Source organism: Sphaerodactylus townsendi, linkage group LG06, assembly GCF_021028975.2.
Source record: "Sphaerodactylus townsendi isolate TG3544 linkage group LG06, MPM_Stown_v2.3, whole genome shotgun sequence".
In the NCBI taxonomy this organism is placed as follows: Eukaryota; Metazoa; Chordata; class Lepidosauria; order Squamata; family Sphaerodactylidae; genus Sphaerodactylus; species Sphaerodactylus townsendi.
In genome coordinates, this window is record NC_059430.1 from 80,057,270 (window position 1) to 80,079,102 (window position 21,833).

The 21,833-nt window shown below is 40.1% G+C and overlaps 1 protein-coding gene across 1 annotated transcript; it reads right to left on the minus strand.

Moving 5' to 3' along the window:
- Positions 1-964: 964 nt before the first annotated feature.
- On the minus strand, positions 965-21,808 carry CRELD2 (cysteine rich with EGF like domains 2). The gene is made up of 10 exons (XM_048499675.1): positions 21,470-21,808; positions 19,435-19,517; positions 16,396-16,506; positions 10,491-10,582; positions 9,622-9,798; positions 8,167-8,262; positions 6,634-6,717; positions 5,548-5,643; positions 3,657-3,797; positions 965-1,500 (listed from the first exon to the last, which is right to left on the minus strand). Exons 1-10 carry the CDS (start codon positions 21,647-21,649, stop codon positions 1,448-1,450), a joined length of 1,113 nt encoding a protein of 370 aa, XP_048355632.1. The 5' UTR covers positions 21,650-21,808; the 3' UTR covers positions 965-1,447.
- Positions 21,809-21,833: the final 25 nt, after the last annotated feature.

Sequence of the window (21,833 nt, forward strand, 5' to 3'; positions counted from 1 at the left end):
CTGGCACAATACCTGGAGGCTGTGTGTCCCCTCAGTAGGAAAAGGAAAGGTTTGTCACACTGCCCTATACTAAATTAGACAACTAGTTCATCAACATTAAGTGTTGTCTGTTCTCACTGGCAGTGGCTTCTGACAGAGGTCTACTACCCAGTTCTTTGAACTGGATTCTGGGGATTCTACATCAGACCTTCGGCAGGCAAAGTAGATGTCCTATTACTGAGCCATAGCCCTTCCCTCTGACTCAAGGACTCCCAAGAGTTCAAAGATCTCAGACAGCAGAACACATGTCCACAGTGAAGGAAACTGGTTTGCTTTCAAATCCAACACAATGATATCATAACTAGCATAATGAAAACCATTCACTATCAACAGATCACTGATAGATTGCTATCAAAAGTGAGCATGAACAATTTTAACCAGTGTTCTTTACATACATCCTATCAAACTGTGTGAAAGTATACCACAGAAGCCTTCTTGGAGGACAGTTCAGATATTTGGAGGCTTGGTAGAATGTTTTATCCACACTTCACATCCCACTTACAGATTGACTGACGGAGCTACAGACTCGTTCAACAGTAGACCACATATAACAGAACTTTTAGACTAATGCATCACACCGTGTCTTTTGGAATGTTGCTCTGTGCCCCTGTAAAATTAGTTCCTAAAAAAAATCTCATTTAAAAAAGTGCCCCCTTTGCTATGCTTATTCTAACAAAATTGTGCTCATGCTAATTCTTAAACTCTACAATTCATGAGGCCCCTATCCACACAAACTATAAAACTCTACATATGAGCCACAGACCTTCATGTAGGTAATGCATTGTGCTTCAAAATATCCATTCAAGTACATGGAACTGATGATTCGATAGAATCAGGTTTGTGATAATGAAGTTTAAAGTGATCTGTGAATTAAAATGGCTGATCACATACCATCAATAAAGGGAAATGCTATGCACAAAGCATATAACAGCCAAAATAATATTTATTGAATGCCCAAATAGATTGTTTTCACGTACAAGGAGTATCTTCCACAAAACAAACACTCCCTATTAACAGTCTTGAAAAGGCATGTTGTGGTCATAAAAAAAGTCCAAGTGCCGAAAGTGACTGAAGTTTGCCAAAAAATTTTTTTACCAGATTTCGCCACAAAAGAGCTATTAGTCCTACAGTGAATTCAAAGTAGTCAACTGTGCTGCCGTTTATTTACCTTCTACTGCCTCTAAGATAATTTAATGACCTTACGATTAATAATAAAAAGGACAGTCATTTTTATTTATTGAAGAAATGCAGTTCTAAGGGCAACTTATCCATTACCCAACAAGAATCATCCTGGAGACCAGCACTTATTTAATACCACATACACAATGCAAAAGATGCTCATTCCGATAATTTAAGCTCAGGATAATTTAAGGTCGGGATACCAATGTCTCTTGTTGTGGAACGTAGATCACAAGTCCTCATGGGTAGTAGGTGAAGATGTGTTCTCTGACACTGCCTTGTCTGTCAAAAGCAATGTAATTCAGTTAAAAAATACATGTTAATATTGTTCATATTACTATCGTCACTTAGAGTATGGGCGATGCAAGACATTTTAAAGTTTAAAGGTCCACGTGATGCAGTTATGGCTCATACCCTCGTTTTCCCTCACCTGGCTCAGGACTGCTTCTCAGATGACTGTCAGCTGGAAGGCCTTTGAAGGGCACATCATCATTATACCCTGAACTTGATGACGAGTGGGAGGCGTGGAGCATGGGGGGGGGGGGAGGAGGAAATGGCGGATGAAGTTACAATTTTTCTTAGGTCTTTATGTGGAACGGTATAGTTGGCTGGTCTGCAGGTATTATCTTAAAGGTTCTACCCCACTCCTGTCTTGAGGAAAGGAGAGGAGGACTCCTTGGATCTCTTCGGGATAGGAGACCGCTGGGGCCCCTCAGTTCCCCAAAAAACTGTGGATGCATACAGTTTGTATGGGGGCAATTTCCCTTTCCAGAGGCTGTCCGGAAAGGAATATTCTGGAGGGCTCCACAACTCATTCATAAAATTTCAGATACGGCATTTTGGATCCTAGCCATCGGGACATGAAAGACCTTATTCCGAGAGGAAAGCAAATACATTCTGTCAGCAACATTAACTTTTATTGGAAGGGGGTGGGGATTAAATTTTATTGTAAACTAGCGGGCCCGGCCACGCATTGCTGTGGCTGAATCTGGTGAAGTGGAAAAGAAAGAAATGACGGTTCGAACGTAGTGTGAACAATGGTTGCTCTCCTGTCGCCCGTGGCAACCCGTCCCGTCCCCCCCCTAACGTTCCCCTTCCTCTGATAGGGTGGGTGGGCCATGTGCAGGTGGCTGACCCTGTCCCCTTCACTTGCCCGGCAGGCAAATTATCTAGCTTAAAACAAGCTGGGAGGCGCCATGAGCTCGTTGTTCAAATTTCAGATCGTTGAAGGTCCAGCCAAACCCCTGGACCCTCCTCACCTTCCCCTTCCTCCGCACTACTGGTGGTAGGTGGGCCATGTGCAGATAGCCCGCCCATCCCTTTCACTCAGATAGGCAGTGGTTTTCCAAAGGAAAGGCATGGTTGTTCCCCTTGTATCAGAGGGTGTTGCTTTGATAGCCAGCAGATGGCGCTGTTGCGGAACAGAACTGTGGTTCCAACTGTCACAGGTGTGGCATGTACACAATAACGGGCACAGTTGTGACATGTACACAACAGGAGGTGTGGAAACAGTATGGAAACCTAGCCGTACGCGAATGCGACGTTGTGTGAAAATTTCAAAGCAATCGGTCCAGTAGTTTTGGAGATTACCTGTCAGCAGAGAAACGCACTGATAGATTTTTATATATATAATTGTTTTGAGTGACAGGAAAAAGTGGTACAGAAACATGGTAAATAAGTAATACTTTAACACTAAGACCATATTTCCTTTACTATGAGAAATCCAAAAGATACCAGGAGTGTGGTTCTCCTAGGAATGTATACTGGATTCATCATTACACTGAACATATTTGTTCTGAACACAGTATCAATGACTCTGATCAGATGTCTTCCAGCTGCGACATGCTGACTAAAGTCCAGTGTGCTCTTTCCCCTTTCAAACATTAGAACCCTCACTGACCGTCAATGTGCTTGAAGCTTTCGAAGTGTACATGCAAAAAAGGAGTAATTAATCTGCCATCATTTATTCAGTGTTATGTAGTCTGATAGCATAAGAATTTGTTTGCTGGATTCAGCCAAGTTTTACCTAGTTCAGCATTCTTTGCAAGAATCCTAAATAGCTGCAGATCCTCTGCAAGAAAGACACAACCATGGCTGGACTACAGTTCACTCATGTCTACTGGAACCAAATTTTAAACACTCAGGATAATTTCCCCCTGGCTTTTAAATTCAAAGGAAACCCCAAGCTAAAATGCTTGGAAAAAATCTTTGGGTCCCATGGTTACCTATATAGATATGATAAGAATCAGAAGGCAGAAAAACAAAGGTATCTGGCACAAGGAACACTGTGGGTTGGGGCCTGTGTCTGCAAAGGTGGTTTCATCGGTGGAATGGATCGATTGCATCAACACAGTCTTTGCAGGACCTAGCAGTTTTGGCATGAAATTAGATTAGATTTTCTGCATTTCCCTATCCCAGGGATCTGTAAGTATACTCACCTGTTTTTATAATTTGAGAACAGACACCATCCTTGTCTTCAAAGCCCTCTGCGCAGACACATTTGAAGCTACCCAAAGTATTTACACAGTCTTCATTTTCTCTCACACACACTTTTTCAGATAGAGTACATTCATTCACATCTGCAAGAGTAAATAAAAGTCATATGATCCAATAATGTAAACTGTATTAAGACTTCAGTAATATTTTCAAAAAAGAAATGTTTAGTGTCTTGATTAACAAGTACAATGCTGTTAAATCAGACCCCAAAATGAATTATAAACTATACCATAGGTTAATGCTCCAAATAGGCTTAGATGACAATGAAAAATGCAGTGCACGTTTAATATACATGCAGTAAATCAACAGACATGCAATATAAACTCAAAGTTTATGGGGATGGAAATATCCCTTTAAAACCCATAATCCAAACTGAATATCCAAACACAGAATGTGCAAGTAGTCCAAGTGGACAAGCCCCAAGTCCTCCTGCAATAGAACAGCACGCAGTTTGATTCAGCCATGCACTGATGGGACACACTTTGTAAGAATGTTCCTATTGAACATGAATTGTATTTATTACACTGTGATCCCAGGAAAATTGTGGGCAAGAAGCTATAATCAAAGCTAAGGAAGAAGATTTACTATTTCCACAAAACGGCCATAGAACCGGGGGGGGGGGGGGGGGTCCACTTGTTTATTATGTTTAAACAAGAAGACCATTCAAGTTCTGCAGCTCACTTTAAAAACAATAATTGGACAAACTGATGACCAATTGAGCAGGGGTGCTCAATTTCTTTAATTGTGTGTTCTGAATTTTGACAGAATGTCAGGTGCAACTATAAAATGGTTGCCACAATATGTTGGAGATCCCTGATTTAGAGACTTTTCCCCCTAAAATGAACAACTGTATTATTACCAATGTAAAAGAATCCTTGACTAATTTGCCCCTTTGTTCCCATGCTTCTTGTTTAAGTCTATGACTGTCAGTATTTCTAGGTCTTCAACAATTATAATATACCCAGAATTATGAAGAATGCAAGTTATGGCTATTATGTGCTTACTACTAGTTATGCTGCCACTGAGAGTTGGAGGAACTTGAAACGCAAAGTCCTCCAGCTCACAAATGCTCATCCTCGTTCTTTCCAAATCCAAGACTCTAAAAGGGCAGTTCTTTGTCTTACCTCATACTCACATCACGAAAAGAAACCAATAATTAAATTCTAAAAATTTAAGAAATGCATATATTTGAATTCTTACTGCTGTGCTCAGTTCTTGCAAAAACACAAATGTTCAGATTTCATACTCAATTTCCCCTGAACTGCAGGATGTTTTTAAATATCAGTGGGATGAATCCCACTCTCCAAAGACCCTCCCTTCAACTTAACTGGCTCTTCTTTCAAGGGGAGAGCCACATAAGGTGAAGGGATGCTCTTTAGGCCAGAGGAATAATTTCCAACTTTGCTTAGTGAAGTGGAAGAATACAGGTAGAGTTATCCTCATTGTCTTAAAAGCCTGTACTGGACAGAAGAAAGCAAGCTAATGTACAAATTCAACTGTAGAAAGTATTATGTTTTTCCTGAAACTATGGCCTTGGATTAAAATGTAAATGTTGGTTTCTGTGAGCAAATGCTCTTGTTTGTTTGTTTTTATGTTTGTTTGCTTTTTTGTGATTAATTTAATCAAATTAGGGCTCCTGCATAAAGTGCAGGGTCGTGTAACTGCTTTTGCCACACATTTAGCTCACCGTTGAGTGCTACCACAAAGCAGCCAGAAGACAGGTTCAGAAATATGGCATTTTATTGTAAGTTGATGACAAGGGCCTAAGAATCAGGGCCAACAGAACTCCCCACAAATTTAAGTGTCAACCGCAATGTAAAGAAGAAATCTGACCTGTGCATTTTTCATCTTCCATTTCATAGCCAGCTATGCAGCTTTTACATTTGCCAGGACCTTCTCCCGTGCACTCTGAACAGCTAATATCACATGCTGAAATACAAAAATGCAAATTCAGTAACACATCACAACTAGGATGCAGAATAGTTAAGGCAAAAACCTAGCACAGAGAGTGCAACTGGGCTGAGAGAGACAGTAATGGCTAATCTTGTGATCAAGGCAAAGTTATACAAGTTACTAAAACAGAGAAAATAAGATGCAAGGAGCCTGAATCTAGATATCTGCAAACTAACTCACCTGCCAAATGTACCGTAAGTAATCAGAACAAATAAGCTACAAGAACACTTCAGAGGTGTTTTTACATATGGATCTTATTTAAGTTTTATGGTTTAATTGTTCAAGACCTTGGCCTATGAACAGGGGATTTGAAAATAAACAAACAAAACAGTTCAGACCATTCCATGATACTACAGAACACAGAAAAGATGCCACAACAAAAGCGTCATTTTAGACTCCTCTTTTCGTTCTCCACTCTTCATTTTCTTAACTCAGTCTGCCATTTCACCCCACTCCATCCCTACCATTTGAACTGCCCTTTCCTTTCACTGATCCTTGTGTTAGGATCACAGTCAGTTTCTATTCCTGTTTTTCCTACAGTTCTCATAATGACAACACCTTCAATGTCTCCTTCTACCCATCAACTTCGATCTTCTAGCCATTGTGACCACTTAGAATTTTTTAAAAGACCCTCTCACTCAACAGAATCTTTTCCCAGTTATTCTTTCTCTTTTATCCCTAACCCTATCTCCTTCCCCATTTCCATTACTTGGAATTATCTAACCCACTTTACTACTTATACCTTTGGCTGACAGCCCAGAGCCAGCTTGCTTGCCCTGACTTCTCTCCACTACTTCCACCTTGTTGAACTTCAGTTCCAATTCCATTAAAATGCTGTTCTCCTTCTGTTCTTATTCTCAAACATCCAAAACTCTATACTAGAAGAAACACATAAGCAATCTTTGTTTATCCAATACAAAACTAAATGTTTTACTACTTAGGGTTAAGTATACACTGAAAGGAAACCTTTGCAAGAGAAGGAGCCATCTGTGTTTAAACAGTATTGGTTACTGCTGCAAGGGGAGTCTTCTACAGCACATTCATCCACATCTGAAAAAAAATGCAGAACAAAAGAAAAAAGTCAGACTTGGCAGATGAACAGAAAACATCCAACATTTGTGCTGAACACCAGGTCGATTTGCTTGGCAGACCTTTGGCTGAGGGAGAGTTCCAGTAGTGGTGCAGATACTTGCTTGGACTCAGCTTGTTTCCAATGCATCTGTCCATCTAAGGTCTTCATCTTCCTGCCCTTCCTTGCTGGCATGCCAACATATTTAGACACAGCAGAGGGTTGGGGACAAGGCCAAAAAAACAGTACATCTACCTTCAAAAAGCGTTGCATTAGGGCAGGGGTATCAAACATGTGGCCCAGGGGCAGATCCAGCACTTGAGAGGGATTATCAGGCCCACGAGCCACCTGAGGCAACCACCCCACCCACTGTCTGGCCTGGCAAGCCGGCAGCAGGCTCGCCACTCCAGGCAGACACCCCTCCACTACTGAGTGGTGAGCCACTCTCCCCAACCTCAATCTGAATTAGGAAGGTTGCTGTGGGCTCACCGCTGAAGTAATCACCCACCCACCCCCAAGTGATGATGTGGGCTGGCGAGCCTGCTTTGGGTTTCCAGTGAAGGTAGCCACCTCCCCAATGCTAATATGGGCTGGCAAGGGTGCTGTGGGTTTACTAGCTGAAGAAGCCATCTCCTCCAGTGCCAACCACCTCCCTCATAGCTTGTCAGCTGAGGTAGCCAACCTTGAGTGCCAATCTGGTCTGACAAGCCTGCTGCGGCTCGCCAGCTGAGGCAGCCCCCCCACCCTCAGTGCCAATCATCTACTCCCACTGCTGCTCTGGGTTGGTGAGGTAACCACTTCCCTCCAGTACTGATTTGGGCTGGTGAGCTGCTGTGGGCTCAACAACCAAGGCTGCCACCCCCTCCTCCATGGGTTTGGCCCTACCAAGTCACATTTCTGTCATATCTGGCCCTCATTAACAAATGAGTTTGACACCCCTGCATTAGGGTATAGCATGTCAGCCTAGGATCTGGAAGACGCAGATTCAAACCCCCACTCTGCCACAGCAGCTTGCTGAGTAGCCTTGGCCAGTTATACTCTCTCAGCCAAGCTTCCACTATAAAGGAAAAAACAACACTATAAGCTGCTTTGAGTCCTTACTGGAGAGAAAAACAAGGTGTAAGCACCTAAATAAATAAAAATATTTAAGGGATGAGGGATAATAACACTAGATTATTGGCAGTTGATTTTTTTTGACTGCCTGAACAGCTAAAATGCAGAGCTAAAGCTGATTGGATCCCAACACCATACTTGATCAGAACATTCTCCTGCAATCCCCCAGCTGGATTCATGCAGTTAAACATATTTTTCAGTTGTGTTTTCATACAGGAGTTTTCATAGTGGTGGTGTTGCCTTTATTCTTTCAGATGTCCATTTCTAAATTGAGCCCAATGTTGTAGATCAGTTTTATATCCAGAAGCCTTACTCACCCACACATGCATCTTCATTTTTGGTCCAACCTTCTTTACACTCCTGGCAGTCTGTATTTGTTGCACCCGTGCAAGTTTTACATGAATCATGACAAGCTATGCAGAGAGAACAACCTTTTAGATACTAAGAACATAATACTACATCACACAGAACTTACGATTTTGCCTGCTTTACGTATGACTTACAAAAATAACTTGTAGGCATGATTTACATACGCATATACTTTATATATTGATATCTGGCTTATAACTCATGAATGCAATCTCTCTTAATTCCCCCATACGTTAGTTTTTACACCCACACATGCACATATCAATACACCACACACAGCTGTCATCTCTGCAGGTCACATTTCAAAGAATTTCTTGTGACATGCACCTAATTCCCACATTACAACACCAGTAGTTTGCCAGTGAGGAATTAGTCAAGTGTAATCCTAAACCCAGCAAAAGGCATGTCCATCTAGTTCAGTCGCCATTTTGATGTGCACCTGTATCTGTTTTCAATACACAGTTGTCTTTTGGGGGAAAATGTTATTTGTGGATTTCAGATTCTATGTAGCATCCTGAGGTTGCAAAACAACTATGGAACTCAGGACATGGAATGGAAAACAGTACAATTTGAAACATTTTGTTACGTAAACTGAAGATATGTTCACTGTCTTTCTGCATATTTTTCCTAACATTTAATTGGTTTTTCTATCTTCTATTGCCTATGCTTAATATTGTAAGCCAGTCATCTGCTTTGTTATTAACTCTGGTATTGCTCAAAGTCTGACAGTATACATATGGAAGACAAAGTAGTTTCATAAGGACATTTTAAACATATATTTGATACTTCTATGGATAAAATCCACATCAACATTAAGATCTTAATTATATTTCAGCAATCAATAATCTATTTTCCAAGAGAATGCTCAGGTTGAGATCTATGGAGTGGGAGCCAGTGAATCCGTTCTCTTAGCAGAGGTTCTTTCTTTAAACTGGAGGAAAGAGCATTTACTTGTGGAATGGATCCAATCAACAGAGCATTTATTTTAAACTACATATGCATTTAGTTGATATAATTAAACTGATTTTAGGATAAGTTAAGAAAGATCCTAGTGAAAATAAATTAGTTCTATTCAATTAACACACGTGATTAGCATTTTCAAGTAAACTTGAAAGTGTAGCACTATAAAGTACACTATCAAGACAGCAAGAAACAATATAAAAGGCTACCAGGTTACTGACTTCCTTAAAAATGCTATATTCGGGCTACAATTAACAGCATGCATAAATGGGAGGAGGGGGCTTGCACTTTCTGCCAATAATTCCAATGGCTTCAGTGGAACAAAACTAATTTAACTTCTTGCCGACAAAGTTCTGAATGTGAACTCAAATAGAAATCCTTCAATTTTGAGAACTACATAGTTACAAAAACATAACCAATGTCCCTTAAGTATATAAATGTACCTGTACAAACAGAATGTGTGTCGTTTTTGTGTGAGTTGTAGTAGCCGTTGGAGCAGTCCAAGCAAAACTCTCCCTTGTATTCCTTGTTACAGCTGCATGACCCATCACCACCTCGAGTGCCATCTCCATCACAATGGCCATTTCCATGGCAAGGCCTGTCTGACCCACCAATGCAAGCTTAAATGACACAGAGTAGGGTTTTAATATTTTAGCACAAAACCAACTACAAGTCTTTCTAACATTTTGCTTACTACAGTTAAGCTTGTTGTTCATAAATTTAATTTCACGTTTAGTCAACTACAATATAACAAATTCTTTTGAACCTATTGTGTCCTCAACCACTGCCAACACCAAAAGTGCCTAAAAGCCATAATTCCCACACAAATAACCTATATCTCACCCTTTTAGGAAGTTATGACAGCTCGCTTGCTTTGCAGCAGCGTTCACTGGAGTTCATTTTTCATTGATGACACTCATTGAGTCATATCACAACAAAAAACATTCTGGCACTCCAAAGACTACCAAATATATTGTGTTAGTCTTCAGGGTGCCACAAAACTCTTTGGTTATTTTTACTGCTACTAAACCAACGAGTCTCAGGAACAGTATTAATATGACTGAAGAGTAACTCAACACATAAGAGTAACTCAACACATTATTATCCTATGATTGCTTAGCTGACAGAGGACAATGCTGGAGTTGCACATTTTATTTTTCAGGCAGCTACTCCAGCTGACCAACACCATACCAGCCTTCTTCTCTGCCTACCACATCCTCATCTAAGATTTTATCTTTAATGTAAACAGCGCTAAAGAAACAAAATTAGAACAGCTCTGCATAATAATGCTTTATTATTATTTCTTCATTACCAAGACAATCAGATCCATAGGTCCCAGCAGGGCAGCAAACTTCAATCTTTTCTATGCAAAGCCACTTAAACAAATCAGAGTTTGTCTTTCTCCTGTAAAGACAATGACATTTATTTTTAAGCAAGCATGAGATTCCTGTATTTCTAGTTCTATGTATCTACAACAGTAACCTTGCTTTGCTCAAGGGGAAAAAAGTACAATTTTGTATCAAAGGTTCTAGACCACAAAGGCTCGCTTCTGCCTATGACAAATAAGTCTCACACTCTTTATAAAGGTGTGTGATAAATCTGAACATACACCTGTACTGACACTGCACATTCCCAGCACTGGCTTATGACTCTTCTGTATAAACCAATACAACAGGTATGTGTACTACATACTAGAATATGGCATACAAGAAAATGCGTAGTACACTGGCTGGCAATTACTAAATATATTGACTCAAAGGCTATTTACAAATACATCTATTCACAATACATACAATATAATACACAACTTATTCAAAACGGAATTTATTTGAAATGGACTCCATATTCCTTTAAAAAAAAGAGAGAGAGAAGAGGCATGATGTTGGATTTCAAGGAGAAAATGGGTAAAGAGCTGCACAAGATGGGACCAGTCACAAAATGTTGGGAGCTTCCACATCAACGGGGAAGGCAAATGGTGCTCTCTATAGATGCAAAGGTGATGTTTCCTAGACTCTTCTCACGATGATTAATTCACCTCAAAATAATTCTTTGTTTTGGGGTGGCGATGCTGTTGGTTTATGGAACATTTGCTTTCTTAGTAACTGGTAAGCCTAGTATTACAATGGTTTGGAAACAAGACTGACAAGAAGCAGTTCCTACATGACAGCAGATTATTTTATAAACAGGACAAATTACTGCTAATTTGATTTTTGTTACTGCAAGGACCCACGGATTGCAAAATCTGCCCCGACTTATTTAATAACTTATTGTTTCATGATGAAGCACTGTCATCCAAGAACCACAGAATTAAGGGCCAAGAACACTCATCCCATAACCAAATCAGAATTTGGCTAAAGAACTGAAGATTCAGAAAGTACAGCTGAGATAGGAATGTTTCCAGCTATGCATGGAAATTTTTTTGTTAAGTTGTGGTTAAACTAAATAGACCAAATTACTCAGCATCTATTCAGTAAGTACCTGGGAGCAAGATGTAAGTTACCTGTGGCCAATTAAGTAGCAAGTTGGCAAAAAATAAACAGCTCCATCCAGCTGCTCTTTAGTTTTTAAACTGAACAGTTAATCTTCTGCACTGGACTATTTGTCTTATTTGGATTGACTGGACTATTCCTATTTATATACATCAAACAGTCAATCACACTGTTTAGTTATTTCAGCAAAAAATTGCAACTGTTGATACAAGGGCCTGGGGACGTCCTCCCCCCAGAGTAGAGGACTGAATAGTCCCAGCATGAGGGAATTTTTGGTCAAACTAGTCTAAGCCTCTATGAGGGTCTTTTGTCCTATGGATGTCCAGAAATGTGGCAAGTATTCTAACTGATGGATCAATTCAGTAATGGAACTGATGGATCAATTCAGCAAAGCACCACACATAGTACAGGAAGAGATTAGCTCGCCCAGCTCTAATTTATTCAGAAATATCGGTTCAGGCTGAGGTCTGGTCAAAATCATGGAAGCTTCTCCTTTTGTGAATCCACTGTAGAGTGAGATAAGCTGACTGTAGAGTCAAAGAGTGAAATAAGGAAAATGGGAGGTGACGTAAGTGCCAGATAGACCATTAGGCATAGGAATTTCAAACTCAAAGAATCCACATTTTGCCTACACATTCAATCTTGCTAGTGCAAGGATCCACGTGTGTGGAAGGTACTTGCTTGATTAAGCCCTTTAAAGCTGTAAACATTCCCATTAAAGCAACCCACCTCGATAGAAATATACCTCATTGGTAAAGTTACATCATTGGCCATACATTTGTTTGGTCAACTAGAATCATGCATAAAGGAAAAATCTTTCATTGTACTGTAGCCCTTTTTCTGGACTACACCCCATGTTGGGACACTTCTTGATTCTGGGTGGGCCATGCTGGCCAGAGCCCATCTTGGACTTTGAAACTCTGCTACAGTCAGTCTTGTTAGGTAACATCTAAATTCAGAATCAATGCTTGCAAATATTCTTAGGTTGCATACTTAACTTTATTTTTTTATCCTCACTGTTCACTGCTTACACAATGTATATTCCTGCACTTTTTTTACTAAATCACTTCAAATGTGGTGTTCTTGGGTTTTTGGCCTTCAATCTGAATCCATTACTTTAATCTATATTGGCTACAGATACCAGAATAACTATTTTCTGGAACTCACCTTGTAAGTAAGCATCCTTCCTTGCAGGGATGACTATTTGATCTTAGACCCAGGAGGACTAGAAACTTAGTCCCTCTGTGTTTAACTGATGAGGTGGCTAAGAGACTGGTAGAAGTGTTACCCTGGGGTTGTGAGGATTCACACTTCCAGCTTTTGAGGTTTTGCCTTTGACCAAACCATCACCCTTAAGGAAGCTTTAAGTCTTTGACAGAGATGAGCTAAAAAGTCATACTTAAGTTAACTAGAATAGCAATTCTTGCTTAAGTCCTGTCCTCTAAACAAATGTGGCCACAGTAGATACAGAAGACAAAGTTGCAGAAAGATACTCTGACTGATGTGCCCACAGAAAATAGCAGAAACATTTTAAAATTTGGAACACGTGATCATCAGGAGCTCACAGAATTCTAGGCTAGAAGAAACTCTAGCCTAGAAACTTTTTTCTATTATTTCCAATGCCGGAAAATCAAAGCTAGATAGGTATCTACTTGCTCCTAGGAAATGCCTAATTGCTTAGGAATGGCAATACAACTGTGATCCCTAACACTTCAGCGAATAGCCAGCCATCTTGCAGTTTTCTATTGGCACCACTGGTGCCTGAGGGAAGGAGGACTCTACATAATCTGTTTGTGTAGAAATTTGCTGGGTGGCCTTGGGCGAGTCACAGTTCTCTCATAACTCTCAGTCCCACCTGCCTCACAATGTTCTGGAGAGAGGAAGGGAAGGCATGTTGTAAGGTGCTTTCAAACTCATTAAAGGTAGAGAAAAGTGGGGTATAAAAACCAGCTCCTGTTCTTTTTTTTTAATTTGCTGCTGTGATTATATTCTGCAATGTAGCTTAATATGCTAGTTTGTGTCATAAATCAGCAGTGCAAACAGCTCAAACGAACGTGTGCAATGTAAAAAATGTCCAACGAAAGTATGCATCGCACTCTGGTGTGGGCTATACAAACTAATATTAGTTGGTTAATTAGTATTTTATTCAACAGTAACAAGCAAAAAACTTTCCAATCAATAGTTCATCATGGATACCTCCCCACAGATTGTTTGCCATGCATCACACAATTGGCAAACACAGTTTTTTGTTCGTATGTACCTTATGGTTACTTTCAGTCACAATCACAAGTTAGTTTTGTTATAACAAGTTTATCATCAACTTTAGTAGAGAGAAATAAAGTATCTGCTTAGACTGTCTAGATCAGGGGTAGGGAACCTGCGGCTCTCTAGATGTTCAGGAACTACAATTCCCATCAGCCCCTACCAGCATGGCCAATTGGCCATGCTGACAGAGGCTGATGGGAATTGTAGTTCCTGAACATCTGGAGAGCAGCAGGTTCCCTACCCCTGGTCTAGATTTCCAGTCAGCTAGGTATGATGTAGTACACAGTCATAACTTTTTCACCAGCATAACGTTAGCTTCAGATAGATAACTGTATCCAAATACATGACCCATAAAGGAAAAGGAACACTATGTTTCTGATCTGCTAAGAAGCAGGTAACCAAACCACTGAACAATTTAATTTGCTCATAACATTTGTTAAAAAGTATCAAATATACAGGCTGAGATGTTTAATTTCATTTTCTGTTAAGTTGTTCAAATAATTATACACGAACATTGTATGGAAAAGAAAATAGTTGTATATTACAATAGTATGCCTTACAATCATAATTGTAATTTATCTTGTTGGGTACATAAATCAAGACACAAATTGCCCAAAGTACTAGAGCAACTAATCATTCCCAGTGACGTAAAAATAATTACTACTGCTACAACTACTACAAAACAAAAAAGTATAAGCAAAGAGGTATCTCTGCCACATACACATTTGAACACTATTGTTCTGAGACAGAATATATTCCCAGGTTTCTTTTGTACATTTTGGGGTTATTTATTTAAAACATTTATTACCTACCTTTCTGTTCCACAGAACTCAAGGTGGCTTATGATGAGTTAGATTACTTTTACCCATCATATACATGATTCTGCATGCCAGTTGTGTGCACATACATGTATAAGGTGACTCACAAATGATTACAATTAATTTGTAACTGCTTAACACTACAACTATAAAAAAGTAAGTATACCCAAATCTCTCCTATTTCACAAATAATTCTGTGTTGATATTGAAGAGAATATTTAATATATTTTATCAACAGCTAACAGTCAGCTTCTCCATATTTCTGTACTTCCACATACAGTATACTTGGAAGAGAGTATGGAGTCTCAAAGCAGTTTACAAACACCTTTTTTCTTCCTCTTCCCCCAACAGACACCTTGTGAGATAGGTGGGGCTGAGAGAGTTCTGAAAGAGCACTGTGACAAGCGCAGCTCACCCAACAGGCTTGTGTAGGAGCATGGAAACAAAACCAGTTCACCAAATAAGAGTCCGCCGCTCATGTGGAGGAGTAGGGAATCAAAACCAAAATCTCCATGTTTAGAGTCCACTTGCTCTTAACCACTACACCATGCTGGCTCTCAACAATCAATATCATTGTATGGGTTACAACTATTAGTCATAAGTATGCAGTTTTAAAGGATTATTGGGTTACTATTATAAGGAACACTATTTGATATATGGAAGAACAGAAGTGGATAATTTCAACATTTAAGTTGGATCCTCTCATTATTCAAATCATAACTAATTCGTGGAGCTGAATTGCCTTTTTAACCCCATACCTATCAGACCTTAAATCTCAAAATAGCAAGTTCAATTCTAACTTGATTTACACATTTACATCATCAAGGTTCATATAACGTTTCACATTTTAAACAAAAATAAAGCTTTGCAGATGCAACTGAAGGCAAAAAAGCTGGCTTTGGAGATTTCTAGAGCTAAGTGAGGATAGACAAGGAAGAATAACTTGCCCTTCTGATCCCAGGTGGAGCTGTCAGTTAGATAAACTGTCTTCTGAAGTGGCAAATGAAGCAGGTCTGATCTGGAATTAATAAGAACCTTATCACGGAATCCTACCAAGCAATGCTGACAAAGTTCATCACCTGCACTGCAGCAGCATTAATGCAAACTTCTGGATTCAACTGACAGTTGAGAGAAAATAATGGATTGGGCCCATGCACAAGAGTCAAGCTTCTTGTTAGTTTCTTCTGCAAGGTACTGCAGAGTTGCTACCCTTAAGTTGGTCATGCAAAAAAGTGAGGCTAGCTTGCTGATTGTGGGGGCTCATCTGCTTCACATACTTTTTCAAACCATGAGACTGGTAAATTAGCTGTGGCATTTTATACTTCCCACAGTTATGCTGTTCGTCAATTGGAGGCACCTCATTCTCAATATACAAAACAGAGAGAAGAACATGAGAGTCAGAGACATCAAGGCCATTCATATTTGTACAGGTGGTTTTCAAAACACCTTGACATCTATTGCTGCAATATAAAAACAACCTATGGCCTCATCTAGGACCCTAAGACATTCATTAGAACTAAGGAGCCCCATTAACTAGGCATGATATTGCCAGTTTACCTAGAGCTACCATTTAAAGTCTGCTACAAATGCACTGTCCTCTTCTTTCCAGAAACAAAATGTTAAGTGCCATGGCTATTCTACTTACCATTTGAACCACCATGCTTCAATGTGTTCTTCATGCTCTTCAACCATGTTGTTGCATTCAAAGTTGCTACTGTCACACAGGTTCTCTATTATCTCTACTAAACGAATTTCACTAAATAATAACAGAAGAGAACAATACTGTTGGTAACATGTTTACAATACTCAGGTTGCAATTCAAGTTCTAATGTGTTACATAAAAACTATATTTGCAAATCCACATGCCCTACTACAAAGATGAAAACATAAGCAACAGATACTGCAAACAAAAAACTTCATTGTATTAAAGGTTAGAGTGACTGCCTAAGACAGAGAGACTTGAGTTCAGATCTCCACTTGACCATAAAAGCTCACTGGGTAAACTTGGGTTAGTCACACTCTTTTAGCTTGAGCTTTGACACTGTTGGAGAGCACAGTATATTGTACTCCTCTAAAAGCAACACAGAAGTGTTGTAAATAATGTCTACTGCAGGGAAAAAGTAAAGTAGCTGCGAAATATGGAATATTCTTGCTTTGAAGGATGCAAATCTTTGCAGCTATCTACAAGCCAGACCCACTTAACTCCATTCCAAATAACAAAACACAGGACTGGTCATGTATGTTAAAAAGACCTAACAATGGCACTTGACTGTCCACCAGAGTTCTCCTTCGCATCTTATGCTTTCCTTTCTAAGATCATACAACTGCAAACAAAAGGAATAATTCACAGTGACTGAACTCAATTGCTTACTCATAGATCTATAACCCTTCTGCCAAATACTCAATATATTATGACCTCCTGTAGACAGCTTAGATATGATGCAAAGGCTCTCCACAGAAAGTACTATGGGCCTTTACCCTGCCTCAGAGATGTAATAAAACTTGATCAGTTATTTCAAGCATTTTTCATATGGAAATTAATCAAATGTTTCTTCAACCTTTGGTTGAAAAAGGTCTCACTCTTCTCAAGTGATGACAGAAAACCTACAGGTCAAGAACTTGTGGGCAAAAGGGGGTGGGACCTCATATTCAATACTCCAAGAGTTTGTGTGATTAACTTGTATGTTTAAGATAAATTCACTTGTGGCAACAGTCCAGCCACTCTGGCAACAAAAGACAGATTTGGCTAGCAGCTCATAAAGTTACTCTCAGAAGATTGAAGGTAGGCAGTTCTCACCTTATAATCCAACCAGAAGGATTTTATATCTGGCATGTGCAGTCAATTGAATGGTCAACATGCATGTGGGTGGGGAGTTATGAACAAAGAAAGGCACTTTTAGGAACTGCTTTTCTTCTGAACTGAATCTTTGAGTGTGCTAAATTTGTGATAAGCATTCATATCGAAGCAAAAGTTGGAAGGGTGCCTGGTAGCTCTTGAACAACTAGGAGCTTTCAAGTTCTTGCAGGTAATAAACAGGAATCTGAAGGCCACAAACAGCTCTGGGAAGAAACAAGGGCAGAAGAGATAAGAAATGCCCAATTCTTCTTTTCCATTCTTGTAAACCATCTATCCCCTTTCTTGAAAGGGAAGCAAGATTGACCCTGGTTAGTTACTTGGATGGGAGACCACCAAGGAAGTGCAGGATTGCTCTGCAGAGATGGACAATGATAAATGGCCTCTGAATGTCTCTTGGCTTGAAAACCCCACTGCTGCAACTTGATAGTACTTTACACTTCCATGGAGATTCCTTGCAACGTCCTGACTCCAGACCTTGATGTCAGAACACACCAGCGTAAAAACGCCACAGCTCTAAAAGGAGTCTCACATAAGTTTGGTTGGCAAGGTCAGGCAGATGGAAGGGGCAAGACTGGATGGCAGAAGAACCTCCATGGGGAGAATGGCTTGCAGTACTTCGCATATGAAACAGAGATCCATTCAGATGTCTCTTCTGCTAGATGCACCTCATGGGCTTATATATTCCACTTATTTCTTGCATCCATATCACTAATCTCTCCTCTTTGCTCAGTTGTAGTAATGGTATGGTGTGATGTCTGAGCTGGGCAAGGAAACCAGGATTTCCTTCCAATCATGGCTAAAAACAACCTTCAAACTATGATTCTAAATCATCTAAACTAGGCAAGCCCAGATGAGCAATAAGCACAACTTGTCATATTTGGAGACGGCAGCAAGCTACCAGTAAAACAAACTAAGAAAAAAAGGTAGAAACATACATGCAAGAAGGCGTATTTGAGCTGTGAAATCTAAAGATTTTTTTCAGTCTGTAACCCAGCACATGCTCTCCTCGTGGTTCCCTGAAGATCACTATGCTCAGTGAATGAAAAATTGCCAGAGGTCCTTGGCTCTAAAGAGATTTGGCTAGCCTCAAGCAGAGCCAGGGCCTTTTGGCTGGTGGAACACTCTACTGAACAAGACCCAAGCACTGCAGGATATTAAACAGTTCTGCAGGGCAATACAGAGTTGTTCCACCAAGTGTATGGTTGAGAAAGCTACGGTTATTCCATTCAGGTCTCCTCCTTTCCCTTTTCTTCCTCCCTTCCTTCCCCTTGTTTTCCTTCCCTTGCCTTTTTCTGTTAGTTCCTTTTTTCCCTTCCCCTTTTCCCTGAAACTTCATTCATTCAGACGTCGAAGATATTTTTGAAGGAATTTAAATTGAAATTGATGTGGGATTTTAAATTGTTTTTAGATACTTGAGATTTCAATATGTTGGACTGAAATTGTTTGTGAATGTTGGGACCTGACCCAAGACCTTATGAGAAGAGGCAGCATACAATACTAAATAAATAAATGATTTTTAGCCCATTTCTTCCAAATACAGAAATGCATAAAAGAGTGCAACTAAGAAGTAGGAACAGCCCAGTTTCTCCAAGTTTAGCTTCAAACATCAACCATATATTACACAAAATGACAGTCGAATAACAGCCTTTCAGCTTTTATTGGCTGTAGCAATAACAAGCTCCCAGGTTTTATCATTAAAATCCCCCCAAAATTGCTGCAGATTAAAATATTCCCAACTTACATATACTGCTTTATCTGGTCCCAGGCATATTATAAATTGCAGCCAAGAATGTTGCCTTGTTGAAAGAAAATGCACTCATACAGTACCTGGTCTCATACTTAGAAAGTGTTTTTTCTTCCCAAGCTGTATTACCACCTCCAAAGTTCTTTTTGGCTGTATCTGTTAGACCCTGCAGAACAGAAGAAGTATTTTTCAAAAATGGCTGACTAGCATTATTGCATCACTGAAACATCACTAAAAGCTAAATAAAGATACTAATAACATTACTTTTCACATCTAAAATTGTTGCATAAGTATTTCCAGAACTCAAATGTAAAAACCAAAAGAAACCAGAACTGTACAGACAGAAGATACAATAAAGCATTATTTAGAGTCTAAAAATAGCAATGTTGCATATGAACTTATAGAATCTGCCAGCAGAACACTATCAGTTGTGATTTTTAATGCCAAAAGATGCAGCAATTTGACAAGGCTCTGTTGAACGAAATCTATTATCAGGCTTACTTCCCTCAGGTTCCAGGTCAGGTTCTAAAGCAGAAATAGTGTTAGCCAACTAGGTCAACAACCATTAAAGGAGAGAATCAGGGAGTTTAATTTTGAAGCATTTCATGGACCTTTCAGCAACTTTCAATATTACCATTTGTTAGTTATGGAATTATTCTGGACTGCTTTACCAGACCCGGTGAAAGCTCAGTGGAAGTCGACTAAAAGTCAGCTCCACTCCTGTGAACCCTAGAATGCCCTGGACTGAACCAGCATGCTCTACCATGCCTGTGAGGCTGCACAGTTGCAGGCTCTTCTGGGTCTGGGTGTTGCAGAGCTGTGAGGCGCCCACCAGCATCTTCATCCTTTCTGTTGACATATGTGCCATTTATGCTAGTGAGGTGGACAAACTTGCCAGCATATACCCCCACCACTCTCAGGTCTATTTTCGTCCCCTACCCCTCTGGATTGGGCTGCCCATCACATGGTTAGCTGTACACATGTTGAGAGTAACACAAGAAAAATTACATGCAAATTGACAGTACATGGATTCATTGTCACAAGACTTCTAGCACAAAAGATCTTTTTAACCTTCTCAACCTTTCAAGACTGCCCATTGTTGGTTTTAAGTTCATTTTTACAAAGATACTTTTTTAACTTTATAAGTTTTATCATTGCATCTAAAATTGGTGGTTGTGGATTTGTTTGTTTTTTGTTATCTTTACCATAAGTCACCTTGGATATAGTTCTATAACAAGAACAATATAAATGTTTGTAACAAAGCAACCTGCCTCTATCATTGTACAGTATAGATTGAAAGGCAGAAATGTTCTAAAGAGACCTGTGTGTTTCAGAATGAACACGTTAAAGAGATCTCCCCCTAGCTTCAACCTATTCTCATTGCCAAGCTCACCTCAGTATCTCCTGGCCTTTCCAAGGAACGCTTCAATAGTCAAACACAGATCAGAAGGGATAAGGAGCAGTATTGGGGGTTTTTTTCCTGGGAAAAATACTTAACAATGCCCAGGAAAGCATTTTGCACACAAATACACAGGTAGAGTAGCCTCAGCTCTCTTTGTGACCCTTATTAGGGCACACATAACACTGAACACACATACACATACACAACAGTTTGTTTTTTAAAAAAACCCTCAACATGTATTAACTGAGAAATAAAATCAGGTTCCAGCACTGGGGAAAAATCACATGGTCTTGCACTAAATGTCAAAAGAATTACTCTCCACACGAAAAAGAGCCATACACAAGGTAGATCTTTGGATGCACACTGAATAGAAAGAAAAACAACCACGAATGTAAGATTGCGCACTTAAAAATGTTATACACACACAAGATTAGTACACCTAATTTGTATGCAAATATTAAACAACCCGCTCATAAAAAAAAAATCTGAAATACCTATAGGGAAAAACATAGTGCTGCATTTGAGAAAGCAGTATGTGTACATTTAAACACGCTCATTTATTCAAGTATTGGTGTCCAGCTTTAATGTTAAAATGTATGCTCACCGGCTTTTTCACAGGGCTGTGCGCGACCCCTTGAACGCGCGGCCACAGGACGAGGACTCTACACACTGATTATACACGTGATACTACGTGCGAACAAAACGAAAGCGCTTACCTGTTTGAATCGGTCCGCGATCCCACGGCAGATACTACAAGCCTGCCTGAGCCGGACCTGGGAAGTGGCCAACCCCAGCGGCAGGACAAGGAGAAAGAAGATGACGAGCGGCGACAGGGCAGCACTCACCCGACCACTCCATGAAGCCCTGCAAGGGCCCAAGGCAGGCGGCCGCCTCATGGTTACTGCTGCCAACTAGCGCCCCGTTTCGCCTTCATACCGCGGTCGAAACATCCGCCCACAAGAGCGCCGGTTCCGCGCCGGGGCCATTCAGAATTCCGTCCCAGACCCACCCAGGCTCTGCCCACTCTAGCCAATCCGCTTCATGCCAGCGGAGGCACATCGCCGTTCCGATCGCCAGCAC